Genomic DNA, 17,735 nt, shown 5'->3' with positions numbered 1-17,735 from the left:
ACATTGTTTAAAACCTGTGAGTTTGGGATGTTAAGTTAACCAGTTATCTGGTAAACTGCATCCTAAACAGATGGTAAAATATGGGTATGGTGTTTGAGGTGTTACAGTAACTGCTTATGATTTAAAAAAAGTAATAGTAATTTATATATATGTACATGGCCCCTTTTTGTCTCCAGAGATGGTGGTTAGCAGCAGCAGTGAGAATCTGTGGGCAGTCATTGTTTCACTTATTAATGACTGTTTCTAAAAACCTCCCAAACTTTATCCGTGAAGGCACCAAATAATAAATTAAAAAACGTCCATCCAAACAGATGTTTTAAAAATTACTTGGTCCGTAAATTATTTTGTCTGACAATTTTCTAAGCTTTTAACATGACCTGACTAACTTTCCCCTAAAATGCCACAGTTTTAGCATGCAATTGTTCTTTTACTAATAAAATTCATGTATTAAATTATTGTTCTTTTTTAAGATTAAATTGTTTATATTAGAAGGCAGACAAAATTGTTAGTATTTGTGGATCTTGTAACAAAGCCTTTCGATACAGGTGACCTTTGGTGTAGAGGAAGAAGGGCAGCCATTGAGGGCTTTACAGGTGTGTTCTGCCCATTCCCAAGTGAAAGCACATTTCCCTTAGATGTGACACATTTGCCATATTGTTTGTTTTACCAACATTTGTTGGTGATTTTGGATTTGTGTGTGTGGCTTTTGATTGTGGTTTCTGGGTTTGGTTTGGTTTTGCAGTTTTACTCACAAACTGATGCAGTGAAGTTGGTTAGAATAGTCGATTTATACTGTTATCAACTGTGTCAGTAGAGCTTGCTTTTTTTTCTTTTCATACCTTCCCACAGTTTATTTTGCAGTCTACTGTGGATTGCTGCTTGCCTTTGATCAGAACAGCAATGAAGGTTTTAAAAGAGCTTCTGAGAAACAGTTGGAATTAATTACTGTGTTCAGACCATGAAACCAAAATTGCTTTAAAAGAATGGGCTGTTTCTGGTGGTCTCCTTTTAGAACTTCTTTTCACTGCAACAGTTAGCTTGAATAAATACATTTGAATTACCCACTCAAACTAGCCAGTCTTGAGTGAGAATGGATTAAAGCAAGGACTCCAAAATAACTTTTCAGCTATCTAGATTGACTTGACAGGCACCACAGAACTGGTGAGTAGTAACTCAGTCTGCTGAATTTTCCGTTATTACTCGCATCATCAGCAGTCAAGCTACCCTTATGGGTCGGCTACCTCACCACTTAAAGCATCCCTTTACACAAGATACAGTTTTTGAGTGTGGACAGGAATCAAGTGAGGAGCAAAACTGGAGGTACACCTGAAGCTAATAATGCAGTGAAGGCAAGCAGAGAAAAGTAAGCTGCTTTCACACAGTATGTGTATCTATGTTTTGTTGTCTTTTTGCATAAAGTGTTTAGTCTCTCTCTTGATTTTCGTCTTATGATGGAATCACAAAGGGAGAAACCTCTCAAAGGTGAGTAGCATATGCTGTTTGAACCAGTAGTTCAGATCTCAGTCGGTAATAACCAGTATTCTTGATCAGTAGTCCCTACAGTGCCTAGAACATGATGGGGCAGTTTTTCCAGATGCCTGTTTTATTGCCATTCCGGATGTTTGTGGGCTATAATTCACCATTGCTTTGTTGCAGAGTGAAAACGAACGTTTGCAAACCCAGCTCAGTCAACTGCGTACACAACAAATGCGAGATGCAGAAAAGCACCAAGTGCTTGTTTCCAGTTTGAATGAGCAGCTTAAAGGGTAAATTAAAAAAAAAATCAGCATAGGACCAGTTGCACCTATGTCTTTTTCTAGCTTTAAATTTACATTTGCAGTGGACTAGAAAGAATATTCAGTAAACTCTCATATTCAGCATTCTGTTAACTCTCAAATAATGGGCGTTTTAATTATAAGTAAATTGTAATTACATTTTCTGTAAGTACAGTATAGTGAAAGTAAATCTACAGCAAATACAATATAAGTTTACAGTATATAGTACTAATGTTGTTGGTAAATGAAGTATGCTGCATACATTTTTTTGTTTCTTAATATCTAGTCATTTTTTTCTTAGTGTTATGCATTGCTAGGTGTACCTCTCTTTTATCCAGAATATTTGAATATCTGGTAACCTCCTGATTCTGGGGCTGCTGGATATGAAAGAGTTTACTGTAATACTTTCAGAAAGGCTGAAAACCACTCTTGATTTCCACTACAATAGTAAAATTGGATTATTTCTGGAGTTGGTAATATTTATGGTAAGTGTACAAAGAGTGAATTTGTTATGTTTCTAAGAAGCACACAGGATCTTTTTCAGGGAGAAAGGCAATGCGCTGTGTTTTTTCAGAATACAGTAGAAAAGCAGTTTGCATATGCTCACATGTGCACGTTCTCTCCCTCTCTCCCTCCAGTTGATGTTACCAGTCTGATGCTCACTTTCAATTAGTTGTTCAGGCTAATGAAGTATGAGGCTGTATCGGGAGCAGGTTCCTTTAGCCCAGGCTGAGATCGCAGTGGAAGTGGCAGACAAACCCAAAGTCTGTGACATGACAAGCTTCTTCTTAGATCAGTTTTATAGGGATCAATGGATTTTGCAGTCCGTTTGAGGGTGCTTGTTATCTCAAGACTTTTAATGTATCTTTAAGACAGCAGTCATGTAGCACTTTAAAGACTAACAAATGAATTTATTAGGCAATGAGCTTTTGTGGGACAGACCCACTTCTTTTGATCTTTAGTCTTTTGATCTGTCAGTCTTTAAAATGCTACATGACTGCTGGTTGTTTTGTTAGAATACAGACTAACACAGCTACCTCTCTGTTACTGTTCAATGTTTCTTTAAGTTGTTCTGTTGTCCCATTATGCTGATTCTCATTGCTGCCTGTCTGTCATTGCCTGTCTTGTTTTTTGGAGGTGTCAGGGTGCCCACTTCTCACCTTTTAACGATATACAGAATAAGGGTCTTTCCTGGTCCCTTCCTGAAACATCTGGTGGCAGTCTTACATGCATACATACATTCTCACTCATGCAAGGGGCTTTCATTAGTAAAGTGATGATCAGTATTTAGCTAGAAAATCAAGTTAGTTTTAACACACACCACACTCTGTTACAATCTGAGTTCAATATCAGATTTAGGTAAACTTTACATATAACTAAAATAGTTTTATACTACATTCTTGGCAGTTACTCAAGAATGAGTAGAACATCTTCATGTCACCCTCCTATCTGTGACTCTATTGATGGCTGATCAGCCCAGTTCTGGAGCTGCAGATCTTATCACAGAAGAAGCAGATGTTAGTAGCTGTTGGAGGGGCGCAGGGCAGTTTTTGATGCTCTTTTCTTCTCCACCTCTCCTCATCTGCACTGTGGGGGACCTCTCAAATTGCACCACTCTCTCACAGATTACCTTCCTCCACTGGGGATGGTCTTGGGCAAGATTATTCCAAGTGTTGACACCAATGCTGCACTACTTCATGTGTGCCTTCAGCATGCCCTTATATCATTTCTGCTGCCCCCGCCCCTCAGTGCTCCTCTGTCCTTCCTCCAGTTTGGAAAACTGGATTTGTTTTGGGAGGCATTGCTCAGACATCTGAACCACATGACCAGTCAAGCATAGTTGTTAAGGAGTGATAATGGCTTCAATGCTGTCATGTTTGATTCTTCCAGGATGCTAGTGTTCGTGCGCCTGTCCTCCCAACAGATATTTAGGATTCTCCTGAGGCAGCATTGATGTTATTGTTCAAGTGCATTCAAATGATGCTTGTATGTTGTCCAGGTTTCACATGCATATAGTGGTGTTGGAACAACCACTGCACGGTATACAAGGAGTTTTGCCTTTGTCTCAGGAGGGCAAAAGCAGAGCTTGCACAGCTCAGACAATGCTAGATTTGCGTGTCAATGTCAATTTTAGCAGAAAGATGACTTCCAAGGTATGGGAAGTGCTCTACGTTTTCCAGCAATTCTCCATTGACTTCAGTAGGAGGGTCATGTAGCACCTAAGTCTTTCTGATGTTCTGTATAAAGCTGAGATTCTCGTGTGCTTCAGCGAAGGCACTTAAGATGGTCTGAAGGGCTGTGGGAGAAAGAGCAACAACTATATTGTCGTCCGTGTACTGGAGCTCCACAGTCGAGGTTGTGGAGGTCTTGCTTTTAGCCTTCGGTCTTTTGAGATTGAAAAGCTTCCCATTCATTCTCACCATCTGGAAGCTTGCCATCAATACTACTTATCCCTCTTTCGACCCCTCAAGAACAATTCTTGAGTGGGTCATACTTTATACAACTGTTTTATGAAGCAATCTGAGCTTGTGATGGTAACTTGACAAACATTCTCTTTATCCAACAGCACATGTAACACATTAGAATGAACGTTACAATTAACTATGCCAATACAATGACGGGATGGAAAATGATATTTAGAACTGCAGACCAGGTTATTGACTCTTCTTTAAACACGTTCTACAAGTGATTAGCTTTTATTTAATAATTTGAAGATCTAGCACCATTGGTGTAAAATCATCAGTTATAAACCACAATAACATTAGTTACTATATTAACATTTATCGTTTGGTACTGAAAATATAGACATCATACATTGGTGCACAGAGAACTTAAAGAAAATACTCATTTTGCCATACAATGTATTCCAGTTTAACATAGCTTTTTATCACAAAGATGTTGCTAGATGTTTAGCAAAATACATTTAAATGTTTCATTTACTGGATTTTTTTTACAGGCACTAGTAGATAGGTACCAATACTTAGACTGGGGTGTTTAGTTATTACATACGCTTTATAGAGCCATTTGATTTTAATTTAGGATAAACTTTATCCATTTTTATCATGCCATTATTTGTTTCTTGCTTTTGTTTTTTACCAATCTCATAGAATGAAAAGGGACCTTCAGAGGTCATTGAGTCCAGTCCCCTGCCCTCTTCCCAGCTTTAACTTCCCATTGATATTGCCAGAGTGGCAAATTCTGACGGTGCTTTAGAAAATAATTGTTTACATTTTTAAAATTATGACAAGGATGCCCCCATGGCGCTTTTCGAATTCTTGTATTTTAGCTATAACAGAGCCCTGTTTGTTTGCCAGTACCTTTGTCAGTAGCACCCAACACTTCAGTTCCTAGCTCAGACTTGTTCAAAACAATGTTCATTACACAGGTTGGGAGCCCTTTTTTCTAGCTACCCACCCCTTCTGGCAGATTTTTTTAGTAGCGGCTGTATCCTCATGGGGCCTTTACAGTAGTGCCCCTTACAGTAATTAGGTAAGGTGTCACAGTGGCCTTACACTTTGAAGTGTATACAACATTTAGGTGCACTTTTCTGGGCATACAAGCAAACATTTCATTTAACACTGAATTAAGCTTTCACATACCCATCCTTTTCTGTTTGTTCTTTTTATTTTTACCAACAGATAAACCTTTTGTTTCATGCATGTTGTCCCTTTGAATGTGCCTTTACCACTTTTTGCATGTTTTTCTATTATCAAGCCTGGAATTCCTTGGCCTCTACTCTTTCAGACACTGGTTTTTGTAAATACAAATTAAAATGCTCAGTGCTTATTAAATCTTTTCCATCTAATGCAGTAACATTTCAAGGTGGTATACACAACAAAGCTGTGAGTTAGATAGACAAGACAAATGCAAACATAAAACAATCTTCATCGGGACAATAGATTTATGGTATTGTAGGGTGTTAAGCTGATACTAGCTTGTCCTGATTTTCTGAAAGACAAAAATAGGAACATACATCTACCCCTTTGTGGGTGGCACATTATTGCTTACATACTTTTACAAATATTCTTTTATTCCTCTCTTTGCTTACAATTACTCCTATAGTTAACTGCAAGTGGTTTATTTTGCAGGCAGGCCAGGTTTTAATGGCTTCTACCATTGAAGTTATTTTAGGGTGAATTATCCCACTGGTCAATCATTAAAATTTATGAGGTAGTGTGCCTTAGTTTTCCTTTTAAACAGCAGACCAGGTTTGTAATAGTTTCTCTGTTGTGCTAAGCTTTGGGTTTATTTACAGATAACTGATTAGCATTGTTACAATAGTGACCCCTCCTCTCTTATTGTATGTTTTTAGTTACCATTTCTAACATGCTTAAAGGCTTTTCTTTTACCAAAAGAGAATCATACACATTGCACCTTGTAACAGGGTCACTCATGAACATTAACACATTGTGTTAAACAGTAACATTAGCGTTGCAGTGCTATATCATGCTTTTTATTCAGATAATTTATAATTGAGGCCAGTGTCTTCAATATCCGTTTGGTCTCTGTGTAAGTAGACCCTCTTTTGTATCACTTTTTAGGTTTAGCACTGTGCATACGCAATTCTTTTTTCTTCTTAAATTAAATTCACTTATTTTTAGATGTTACATTTTTAGATTTTTTTCCACCCTTCTTTTTGGGGGTTACAGTTTGAACTTTTTGATTTCAGGTAGTTTTGCTGATCAAACCATCTAATACCTACAGAGAGAGAGTGTTTTGCCAGCTAGGTTATTTCCATTCAGCGGTGCTTTTTGGCTTATTTTTACATTTAAAGCTATTAGTAGTGTGTTCTACTTTTAAGTCATACTCTTTCACACACCCAATCTGAAAAAGGAAATTGCAGTCTGTTGTGGCTTTTGGAGCCCTCACAGGATTTTAATTTGTGTGCAGTTTTTACCTTTTCTGCAATATGGCTGTGTCTACACTAGCCCAAAACTTCAAAATAGCCATGCAAATGGCCATTTCGAAGTTTACTAATGAAGCGCTGAAATACATATTCAGCATCTCATTAGAATGCCGGTGGCCGTGGCACTTCAAAATTGATGCGGCTCACCACCGTGCATCTCATCCAGACGGGGGGACCCCGGCAACTTTGAAATCCCCTTATTCTTATCTGCTGAATATGTATTTGCTATAACATTACTTTTTGCATTGGGTGTAACTGTTTCTATTGTGCATACCAAGTTTTCCTGCACTTTTACTGAAATCATGGTCTGCTTACTTAGAAGCACCCTTGTTTTGTCAGTTTTACAGTTTTTAGGGTGAAACCAGTTCTTTTTATACCTACGAAGCAGGAGTGCTGGATCCTAAAAAACTCACATATATACACTATATATATTTACACACAGTTACACACATGCATACATTCTTTGAGCATTTCTTACACTATTTCTGCACAGCTGTACAAAGATTACATTTCTTTCTATTCAATTGTGGTGGTTTCAAGAAAACCCCATTGTGTTCTTTTAGCAAATTTGACTAAACCTTTCATAGCTAAAATTATTTAAGGTAGGTTTTTTGCTTGCCTGGATTGTTTACAGATATTCCTTTGGAAAAGGGCCCATTTTTCCATCAGAATGACGGCAAAGAAACCAAGAATTTTTCTTCCCATAAGCTTTTTAGCATTCTTTCAACAACTGCTTAGTTCCTTCCAGATTTTGCGGAGTTAACTTCTCATTTTTTTAAAATACTTGCTTTTCCCCTGTAATGCACACTTCCATCAGTTTAGCTATTACCATTCCAAGTGATATTTAAGGACTTGAATTTCCCATGTTTATACTTTACTGCTTACTCCTGCCACAGTGTCTTCAATATTTGTATTCTTTTTTGCCTGCCTGCTTGTCTGGATTTGATTGGTTTTTCTTGCTGAATGGCCCCTTTCCATGGACACAGGCTTTGTTCTATTGCCAATTTTAGCAAGGAGGATGGACTTATTCACTAGCCCCTACACTTGCTGGTCCTTTTTCTAGGATGAATCTGAATTTGATATATACAGTCAGATAATCCTTTTAAATGCCTCACTACAGGCTTTCCATGAAAGCCAGACTGCATCTACATCTTTTTCATTGGGGTGAATGTTTGTAAATCAATAAATAATTAGCTAATTTGTCCTCCAGATCTGAAACTGTGTTCACATCAGCTAGCAATAGATCAGACCAAGGACTATGTCCAAATTTTTGCAAGATATGTTCAAAAAGGGTAATTTCTTTTGCAGATGCCAATTTGTCAGTCTCCTTTCTGGGAGCTTTCTTATAAGATTGCTTACACATGAACATTTTCCAACCTTCTAATAAGAATCCTCCTTATTCATCCTGCACCCTTAGGACCCTGTCACAAGGGTAGAACAAAGGTGCTAAGCTTTGTTCTTATGGGCTTGCTTAGCCTAAGACGGAGGGTATACCACCACCTTTAGGGTTGGAGTGTGAATACTAAATCCCTCTCCTTGTTTGGACTTACTATGACCAAGGGTGCATATACCTTTAAGAGAATATTTCTTTTCCTGGAGTGAGAAATCTAATTCTCTTCCCTTCTTTCTAGTGCCGGTAAGTCAATGACCAAGGAGTGAGAAATCTAGTCCTCTTCCACTCTTTACCTGGGCATCTGCAATTGGGGATGTGCACACTTTAATGATTGATTAGTTTAGTATTCCCAAAACTTTTCTGCAGTATTCCTTTTTCCACTGTTTCTCAAAAACAGCATATGCTATCTCCCCCTCTCACAATTCTCCACCAGTAATGTTATGCTTATAAGTAGCATATGGGATCTTTTTCAGGGGAAAAGGCAATACGTTGTGTTTGAGAATACAATAGAAAAGCAGTTTGCATACGATCTCTCTCTCTCTCTCTCTCTCTCTCTCTCTCTCTCTCTCACACGCACACAGTCTTGCCAGTTGATGTTATACTTACCAGTCTGTTGATGTCTTTCAATTAGTTGATTAGGCTAATGAAACAGGAGGCTGAACCAGCACCAGGTTCCTTCAGCCTGGGCTGAGATCCCGTTGGGATTGGTAGATGAAAGTCTGTGACATGACAGCTTTCTGTTATAGTGGCTTTCTTGGGATCAGTGGATTTTGCATCCTATTGTTCAGAATGCTTGTTATCTCAAGACTTTTACTGTTGTTCTTCTATTGTTCCATTATGCTGATTCTCATTGCTTGCAGTCTCTCACTGCCTGTTTTGTTCTTTAGAGTTGTCCAGTATGCCCACTTCTCACCTTTTTAGTGATATGCAGCAATAAGGGTCTGTCCTGGTCCCTTCCAGTAACATCTGGTGACAGTCTTGCATACGTATACTCACACAAGAGGGGTACCCATGTTAGTCTGTATTCTGACAAAACAAACCAGCAGCCATGTAGCGCTTTAAAGACTAATAAAATCATTTACTAGGTGATGAGCTTTTGTGGGGCAGAACCACTTCCTCAGATCTGAAGATGTATGTGCCCCACAAAAGCTCATAACCTGATGAATTATTTTGTTAGTCTTCAAAGTGCTACATGACTGCTGGTTTGTTTCATTCACACAAGGGGCTTTCATTAGCATAGAGACAATCAGTATTTAGATAGAACATCAAGTTAGTTTTAACAAACATCACACTCTTACAATCTGAGTTCAATATCAGATACAGGTAAACTTTACATATAAGTAAAATTAGTTTTATACTACAAATTCACAGTAATATAAATTGTAGTTAGAAAACTTTGCATGGGCTTTAGAAGGTTAAGAGTGGAAAATAAGGAGCTCAGTTCTTTGAGTGATTGCTCATGTCCATTCTAAGTTTGGTGTGCGTGGATGCGTGCCCAGTCGCCGGAAGCTTTTTACCCTCGCCAGTAGTTATAGGGTTGGTGCAGCGCCCCCTGGAGTGGCGCCAATATGGCGACCAATATATGTACTGCCTGACTCTCCCCTGCCCAACTCAGTTCTTTCATGCCATGCTGCCAGTCGTTGGAGCTCTTGCTTTCTCTGCTCAATTCTTTAGCTAGTAGCCTATCGTAATGCAAATAGTTTTCGTATTTGATAGTTAGTGTTTTAACTAATAGCCAAGGTGGGACTTTCCATCCCCCTTGGAGCCTCGGTGCTGGGGAATGTCTGGCTCCCCAGGCTTTAAGACTTGTTCAAAATGTGGCAAACCTATGCCCAAAAGGCACTCCCATTCAGCCTGTTTGGTTTGCTTGGGGGTAGGACACTTGCATGATCACTGTCCAATTTGTAAGGCCTTCAAGCCCAGAACTTTGGAAGATAAGGACCAACGCCTTAAGGTCCTCTTAATGGAGGCAGCTCTTAAGCCTTAAAAGTCTCCAGCAGGAGCGGTGAGTGGAGCCTTCTTGGTGCAAAGTGTACTAGCACTGTCAGTCACGGTGCTGCCTAAGGACTTCTGGCACCAAGGGCAGGTGCAGGCACTGTCGCCTTCTTGGCACCATAGGAGTCAATCTGCAGTGCCGATGAAGAGGAGGAGGCACGAGAGGCATCGCTCACCGAAGTCAAAGCGGAGCAGCCTCAAGTCCAAGGCTCCAGCGCGTGCTGCTGAAGGGCAGGAAGTGCATCCATTGAAGCTGGTGTGGAGTGGGAGCCCACAGCTTCTGGATTTGCCCTCAGTGCCAGAGGCATTTTGAGTAGCACAAGGACTTCTGCAGATTATGGTGCTAGGTCGTTCTCTGTCTATAGAGGACAGGTGCTTGTAGCACTGAAATGGGGTGATCCGGGCTCATGGATGTGACAGCGGCGCTGACCCCTTCACTCACGTTGACGCCGGCACCAACAGTGTATTCAGTGCCAAGTGCACCAGTGCTGACCCAGCAGACTGTGAGCCAGTTTCAGGTGTCCTATACTCTGGCACTGGCACCGTCGTCGTCGCCCATGAGATCAACATCACCTCCAATGGCCCTGCCATGATCATCTGCTTCTGAATCAACGTCAGAGTTGGACTCCTTTTACTTGAGCTCCAGGCGGAGCAGGAGCTCGAGAAGGTCGCACCATAGCCATTGCAGGCACCGTAGTTGTCACTCAGACAGTACGGTTGGCTACCAGCTTCGCAGGCGATGCAACAGTGGCCCTTCTGGACCTTGTGGACATTTCACGAGATGCAGAGCCAGGCCACTGCAGTGCATTTAACGGTGTGGAGGGCCCCGCCGATCTTGTGCTTGGCACCATCAGTGTCACTGGGCGCCCCACCACCACCGGAACAAAGAAGTGGCGGTCATCATGGAGCCACCTGCGTCTACTTCATCGGCGTTGTCTTCGACGCCGTCACAGCAGAACTGGACCCGTTCGGTGCTGGCCCCATCCTTAATTGTATCTACGGTGCCAATGGGGCAGGTACTTGCACTGACTCAAGTGCAGGGAGCGGTAATGGCGTTGTTTGTGCCACCTGTGGTGGAGTTTTCTGGCCAGCCGGTACCTATGCCAGCTCTGCCTACAGTGCTCCCCGGTATGCCCATAATTTCAATGTGGGGACCAAGTGCCTGAACAGGTCACAGCTGCCCTACCCCTCCAAATGGAGGCACAAGGGCTATCATCTTCTTCCTCCCTGGATGAGGTGGTGGCGGGCTCATCGGCCTTACCTATATTGGAGGATAGCAGGGCTTTTCAACAGCTCCTTGGTAGAGTGGCCCAAAACTTGGAGGTACAAGTGGATGAGGTCTGGGATGAACGGACACTGTTATGGACATTTTATCCTCCGCAGGCCTCACCAGGGTAGCTCTGCCCATAATCAAAACCATTGACATTACAGCTAACACGGTTTGGCAGAACCCTGCTTCTGCCCTTCCTATGGCCTGTAGGAATGAGAGATTGTACTTTGTCTCATCCCAGGGCAATGAACATTTGTTCCCGCTTCCCACGCCTGACTCACTGGTAGTGGACGCTGCTAACCATAGAGAGCACCAAGGGTTCCAGGGTCCCTCCCCGAAGAATAGAGAAGCTAAACGCTTGGACCTTTATGGGAGTAAGGTCTAGTCAAAGGAAGGGTTGCAATTAAGAATTGCTAACCAGCAGGCTCTGATTAGCAGGTATGCCTATAATACAGTCAGCACCTTGTCTAGGTTCTTTGAGGTGGTGCCACCTGAAGCCAAGCAGGACTTCACAGCCGTAGTGGGGGAAAACAAACTGATTTCAAGGGCAGCCCTGCAGGCAGCATTGGATGCTGTGGAGGCTGCCACGAGGGTTATGGCCTCTGGAGTGGCAGTGTGTGGGGGGGCTTGGTTGCAGGTTTCCATCCTGCCTCATGAGGTCCAGCAGATGATCCAGGGAGGTCCTACCCTATTTTCAGATAAGACAGATAAAAGTCTGAATAGTCTGAAAGACTCTAGGGTCACCCTCCACTCCTTGGGCCTGCATACACCTGCCAATCAATGCAGGCATTTTAACCCCCGTCCTCGGCAAAGACAGTTTCTGCCGCCACAAAGGGACAGCAGTAGAAGGTGAAACAGGATGGGCAGGTGCCATTCAGGGCAACAACCTCAAGGCCACCCAAAGGGCCCACAGGGACCCAAGCCTCAGTGTTGATGGCACGGCTGGGAGCGTCGAGTTGATCTCACCCACTCCAGCATCCCCACTTTTTTCCCACTCTTTTCATGTCGCTTATCCCACTTTTACCATACGTGGTGCGGCATCACCACAGACCAGTGGATCTGGCATACGGTAGAGAGGGGATATGCTACTCAGTTATCGTCAAACCCCCCTTCCCTGTCCCTCTTCAGGGACCCCTCTCACTAGATCTGTTACGACAGGAATTGCAATCCCTCCTGGGTTCTGGGGCCATAGAAGTTCCTCCCAGGTTCAGGAGACAGAGGTTTTATTCCTGGTATTTCCTAATTCAGAGGCCAAAGTGGGGTTTGAGACCCATCCTGGAACTGGAGGTCTCAACGAGCTTGTGAAAAAGATAAATTTTCATATGATATCCCTGGGTCTCATACTCCCGCTGCTGGAGCACAGGGATTGGTTCATGGCTCTTGACATACGGTGTGCATATTTCCTTATTTCAGTCTACCCTCCTCACAGGAGGTTCCTCAGGTTCATGGCAGATGGGAACCATTATCAATTCACAGTCCTGCCTTTTGGTTTGTCTGCTGCCCAAGAGTCTTCACCAAATGCATCACGGTAGTAGCAGTGAATCTATGCAGGCAAGGGGTGCAGCTGTTCCTGTATCTGGATGACTGGCTAGTCAAGGGTCGTTCCAGGGAGCAGGTGATTCAGCATGTACAGTTGATCCGTCAAACCTTTTGGAAGCCGTGGTCTCTTGATCAATGAGGCAAAATCGACGTTGGTCCCTTTTCAGTCAACAGAGTTTGTAGGGACACGACTGGATGCCAGGTGTTCCAGGATGTTCCTGCCGGACAACAGGTTCGGGTCCATGGGGACCATCATCCGAGACGTCCTGGCAATTCCCACCATGATGGCCAGGAGCAGTCTGTGTTTGGTGGGTCACATGGCAGCGTGCACCTTCATGGTACAGGATGCCAGGTTAAGGATGTGCTCTACAGCTATGGCTGTCATCGGTGTGTCTCCCGATAAGAGACAGTTTAGACTTGGTGGTTACAGTGCCAACACGGACTTTGTCGAACCTGCACTGGTGGTTCGATGAGGCGTTCGTCCTCACAGGAGTCCCCTTTGCCCCTCAGGAGCCCTCACTTTCCCTAGTAACGGAAGCTTTGGACCGGGGTGGGGAGCGCACCTGGATCAGCTATGAACCCAGGCTCTTTGGAGTGTGTCAGACCTTTGGCTCCACTTAAATATGAAGGAGCTCAGGGCCATCAGACTATCATGTGTGATTTTAAAGGCCAATCTGATGGGACATTGCATGTCAGCCAGTAGAGACAACATGACAGCAATATACTATATCAACAAACAGGGGTGCACGCTCCTCTCCCCTGTGCCACGAGGACATGATGCTCTGGGACTTCTGCATACAGCACATCATCATGCTGCAGGCCCTTTACCTGCCAGGTGTGCATGACTTAGTGGCAGACCAACTCAGCAAGTCCTTTACAGATCATGAGTGGTCACTCCACTCGGAGGTCATTCATTTTGTTTTCTGGATGTGGGGATATCCTCAAGCGGACCCGTTTGCCTCCCACCTCAGTGTGAAATGCAGGACATTTTGCTCCTACTGCAGTCAGAACCCGGGGTCCTGGGCAGATGCCTTCAGTGTCCCCTAGTCGGGCAGGCTGATGTGTGCATTCCCTCTGATTCTGCTAGTTCACAGGGTCCTCCTCAAGGTTCGCTCAGAAGTGGCATTGATCATCTTGGTGGCACTGGCATGGGCCCGTCAGCACTGGTACTTGACCCTCCTGCACCTGTCGATCCGCAAGCCGATGACTTTGCTGATCTGGCTGAAGCTGTTGACGCAGCAAGAGGGAAGACTGCAGCATCCCAATCTCCAGTCTCTGTACCTCGTAGCGTGGATGCTCCGTGGCTGAAGGATTGGGAGCTGGCCTGTTCAGATCCCATAAAGGAAGTATTGTTAAACAGTAGAAAACCCTCCATGAGGGTGGCTTATTTGGCTAAGTCGAAAAGGTTTTTGATATGGGTGTGTCACAGAGGGCTGTATCCCTCGCAAGTCCTCATCCCGTTGATTTTTTTAGGTTGCCCATGGGGTCTGGTACGGGAGGGCTTGTCCCTCTCCTCGGTTCGGGTGCACTTAGGTGCTACTTCAGCTTTTCATCTGGGTCATGGAAAGTTTTCTGTGTTCTCAGACCCCATTGTTAAAAGGTGTCTGAAAGGTTTAGGAAGAATCAAGCCCAGGGTTTGAGCTCCACTGCCCCCATGGGATCTCAGCTTGGTGTTAGCCAAGTTTATGTGGGCCCCCTTTGAACTCCTCCTGGCTACCCGTTCTCTGCTGTTTCTGAGTTACAAAACAGGATTTTTGGTGGCAGTCGTCTCAGCCAGGAGGGTATCTGAGTTGAGGGCACTTTCAGTGGACTCCTTGTACACAGTGTTTCACAGGGATAAGGTTAGGCTGAGACCTCACCCCATGTTTTTGCCTAAGGTAGTCTACGTGTTTCATGTTAACCAAGACATTTCCCTACTGGTATTTTACCCAAAGCTCTGTGCCTCCCTGAAGGAGCAATGTTTACATACCTTGGATGTTAGAAGGGTGCTGGCCTTTTACATGGATAGGACTAGGCCATTAGAAGAACATAGCAACTCTTTGTGGCAGTTGCTGATAGGATGAAGGGCCTTCTGGTCTCCTCCCAGTGGATTTCCTCCTGGATAGTGATGTGCATCAAGGAGCGTTAAAAGCTCATGGGGCTTCCTTCCCCTCCTGTTAGGGCACACCCCATGGGAGCGCAGGCGTCATCTGTGGCATATTTGCCGCAGGTACCTATCCAGGACATCTGTAGGGTGGCCCATCTGGTCCTCAAGTCATATGTTTACAGCACATTACACTTTGATGCAGCACACATGAGAAGATGCTGTCGTGGGCAGGGCTGTCCTGCAGTCCATTCAGGGCTCCGACTCCACTTCCTAGGCATTCGCTTGTATTCACCCAACTTGGAATGGACATGAGCAATCACTCAAAGAAGAAAAGACAGTTACCTGTTGTGTAACTGGTGTTCTTTGAGGTGTGTTGCTCATGTCCATTCCAAAACCCTCCTGCCTTCCCCACTGTTGGAGTTGGCAGCAAGAAGAAACTGAGTGGGAGGGGAGGCAGGGCGGGATGGGCGGTGCATATATTGGTCGCCATATCGGTGCCACTCCAGGGGGCGCTGCACTGACCCTATAGCTACTGGCTAGGGCAGAAAGCTGGTGACTGGGTGTGCACCCGCATACGCCCAACTTGGCATGGACATGAGAATCACATCTTGAAGAACACCAGTTACAGAACAGGTAACTGTCTTTTTTCAAATATTCCTTAATGAAATGAACACTGAGTTTTACTTAGAGTTCTAAATAGTATTTTCTTCCTAGATTAAGTGATAGAAAGAGCTTTCTTGAAACTTCACTTGGAGAGAAAGAACAAAAGTTGTTGAATACAACAGAAAAACTAGAACAGATTGAAAATTCGAGGAAGTTACTTCAGGAAACAGATCTTACGAACAAGGAACTTGGTGAAAAGCTTGTGCAAACTGAACAGAAGGTAAATTGAATATGTGGTGAGGCACTGAACAAAATTACATTTGGAATAATGTTGTGTTTAAATTCAGGAAGCATTCTTTTGCTTTGGAATCTAATGTTTTGAAGAAGTCTTGCAAAGAATTAATAGAAATAATGAAAGAAAGTGTAATCCTGTTATACTGGGTCACAGTTTCCTGATTGCATGCAAGATTTAAGCTTTTTTAAGGAGTGTTTTACCATTCAAAGTAAATATTAATATTTGGAAAAGGTACTGGAGTGACAATACTAGCAACATAAACCCTTTAATTAATTATATGTACCTTCTGGGAAGTGACATAGCTGGCTTTCAAACACTGCCATCTCCAATCACTGCACATCTTCTGAAGGATCCTCTTTAATGGTGGGGGAAGTACAATAGCTCAGTCTCCATGCCTATTTAATCTTTGGTTTCTTAGTTGAGACTGCTAACAAGGCCACATCTGCCCACTAAGCTGGACTGAGGCTTGTCAATTCATTTCACAAATGCCACTGAATATTTGTTGGATGGTATAGGGGACAGAGTTCCCTCTTCCCCCATCCCCCCAAATGCCCTACAGACTCCGTGAACTGTCTTTCTGTCCCCCCGTGACAGATGCCCATAGGATTCTTCAAGCAAACAGAAGTCCTCTGCCCTCTTTCTTCCCTCCTGGGAGAGGGAAGTCCTGGGGAAACTGAAAAGGAGCCAGAATGACCTGGAGCTCAGCCAATTTTCCTGAGCCAGCCCTTTGAGTTTAGGCTGCCTCTTTGTGGCATGTGCTGCTCTGAGAGTACGTCATGTAGCTTTGGGAGCAGTGCAGCTCGTTGTTGTCTCCTTTTCAGTGGGCCTGTCTCAGTTGTTGAGATAGGGCAGGTTTCTCCCTGTTCGCTGCCTCCTCCTGTAACAGGTTTTCCATTTTAAGCTTCTCCTACCCCCACTTCTAGGCAGAAGCAGCATTGCAGGTGCTCCTTATTGATTTTGAGCAGGCCCCAAGAAGCTTTTTAGTGGGCTCTCTGCCAATGTGATAGTGTGTTCCTTCATATGTGGTAATCACGATGAATAACCTAAGCCAACTTGAAACTGGTGATGTAGGGTTGGTGGGCTCAATCTCTCATTACTGAGTCCCCTGATCCAGCTAATCCTATCTCATTTCACGTTTCTTTTGAATAATAGTTTGTGTTCTTGTGAATATATTTTGTTTTTGATGTATCTTGGGTAATACATAAGTGACCAAAATTTTGTGGTGTTTAATTTAGTTTTCTGGTCATATTCCAATAATACTATAATCATTTTTCCTATTTAGTGTCTTCCGCACTTTCGTTGACTGTGATATTACTTACTTGAGCTGAACTGTTGTCTAATGTTTGTTACTCATCACATAGTTGCTATGCTTTGTCTGTACAGATTTGTCTCTCATTGGTCAATTAAAAGGTCCCTGAGTGTAGACTGAAGATTAGTTTGTTTATAAATCAATATTACATAAACTTACATTCAGTAATATAATTTACAGACATAAGTATATTTTGTGTAATTACATATCTCAGTGTAAATTTTTTCTTATATTAAGCTGGAGGAAGTCTTGAAGAAGTCCAGTGCGTATGAAGTGGAGTGCACTGAACAGAAAATAACTATCAGTGATCTAACAGAAAAAGTTGCTGCATTAAAGGAGAAGGTAACTCTTAAGTTAAGTGTCACTTTTTTTAAATGGTTAGTGTGGCTGATCCATTATAATTGTCTAGCAGGGTATGTGAGAATAAAAGTACTTTTCATTTAAACTTTATTGAACAGGTGAGCCATCTTAAAATAACCTTTAGTTAATTTGTTACTTTATCATTATGTAAGTTGATGGTTCAAGCACTGTTAAGTGAGACTGATTATTTACCTTTAGGTACTG

General features: G+C 43.0%; 1 protein-coding gene across 3 annotated transcripts in view; it reads left to right on the top strand.

Moving 5' to 3' along the window:
* Positions 1–17,735, top strand: part of LOC142014607 (uncharacterized) — a 75,458-nt gene that overhangs the window by 33,865 nt on the left and 23,858 nt on the right. For all 3 annotated transcript variants that reach the window (XM_074997466.1, XM_074997465.1, XM_074997464.1), the window contains exons 18-20: positions 1,657–1,766; positions 15,679–15,847; positions 17,409–17,513. In XM_074997466.1, the coding sequence (XP_074853567.1) occupies positions 1,657–1,766; positions 15,679–15,847; positions 17,409–17,513 (384 nt within the window). The remainder of the gene's footprint in view (positions 1–1,656; positions 1,767–15,678; positions 15,848–17,408; positions 17,514–17,735) is intronic.

Source organism: Carettochelys insculpta, chromosome 6 (genome assembly GCF_033958435.1).
Source record: "Carettochelys insculpta isolate YL-2023 chromosome 6, ASM3395843v1, whole genome shotgun sequence".
NCBI lineage: Eukaryota > Metazoa > Chordata > Testudines > Carettochelyidae > Carettochelys > Carettochelys insculpta.
The sequence above is the reverse complement of the archived record's forward strand: the minus strand, read 5'-3'. Positions and strand labels throughout refer to the sequence as shown.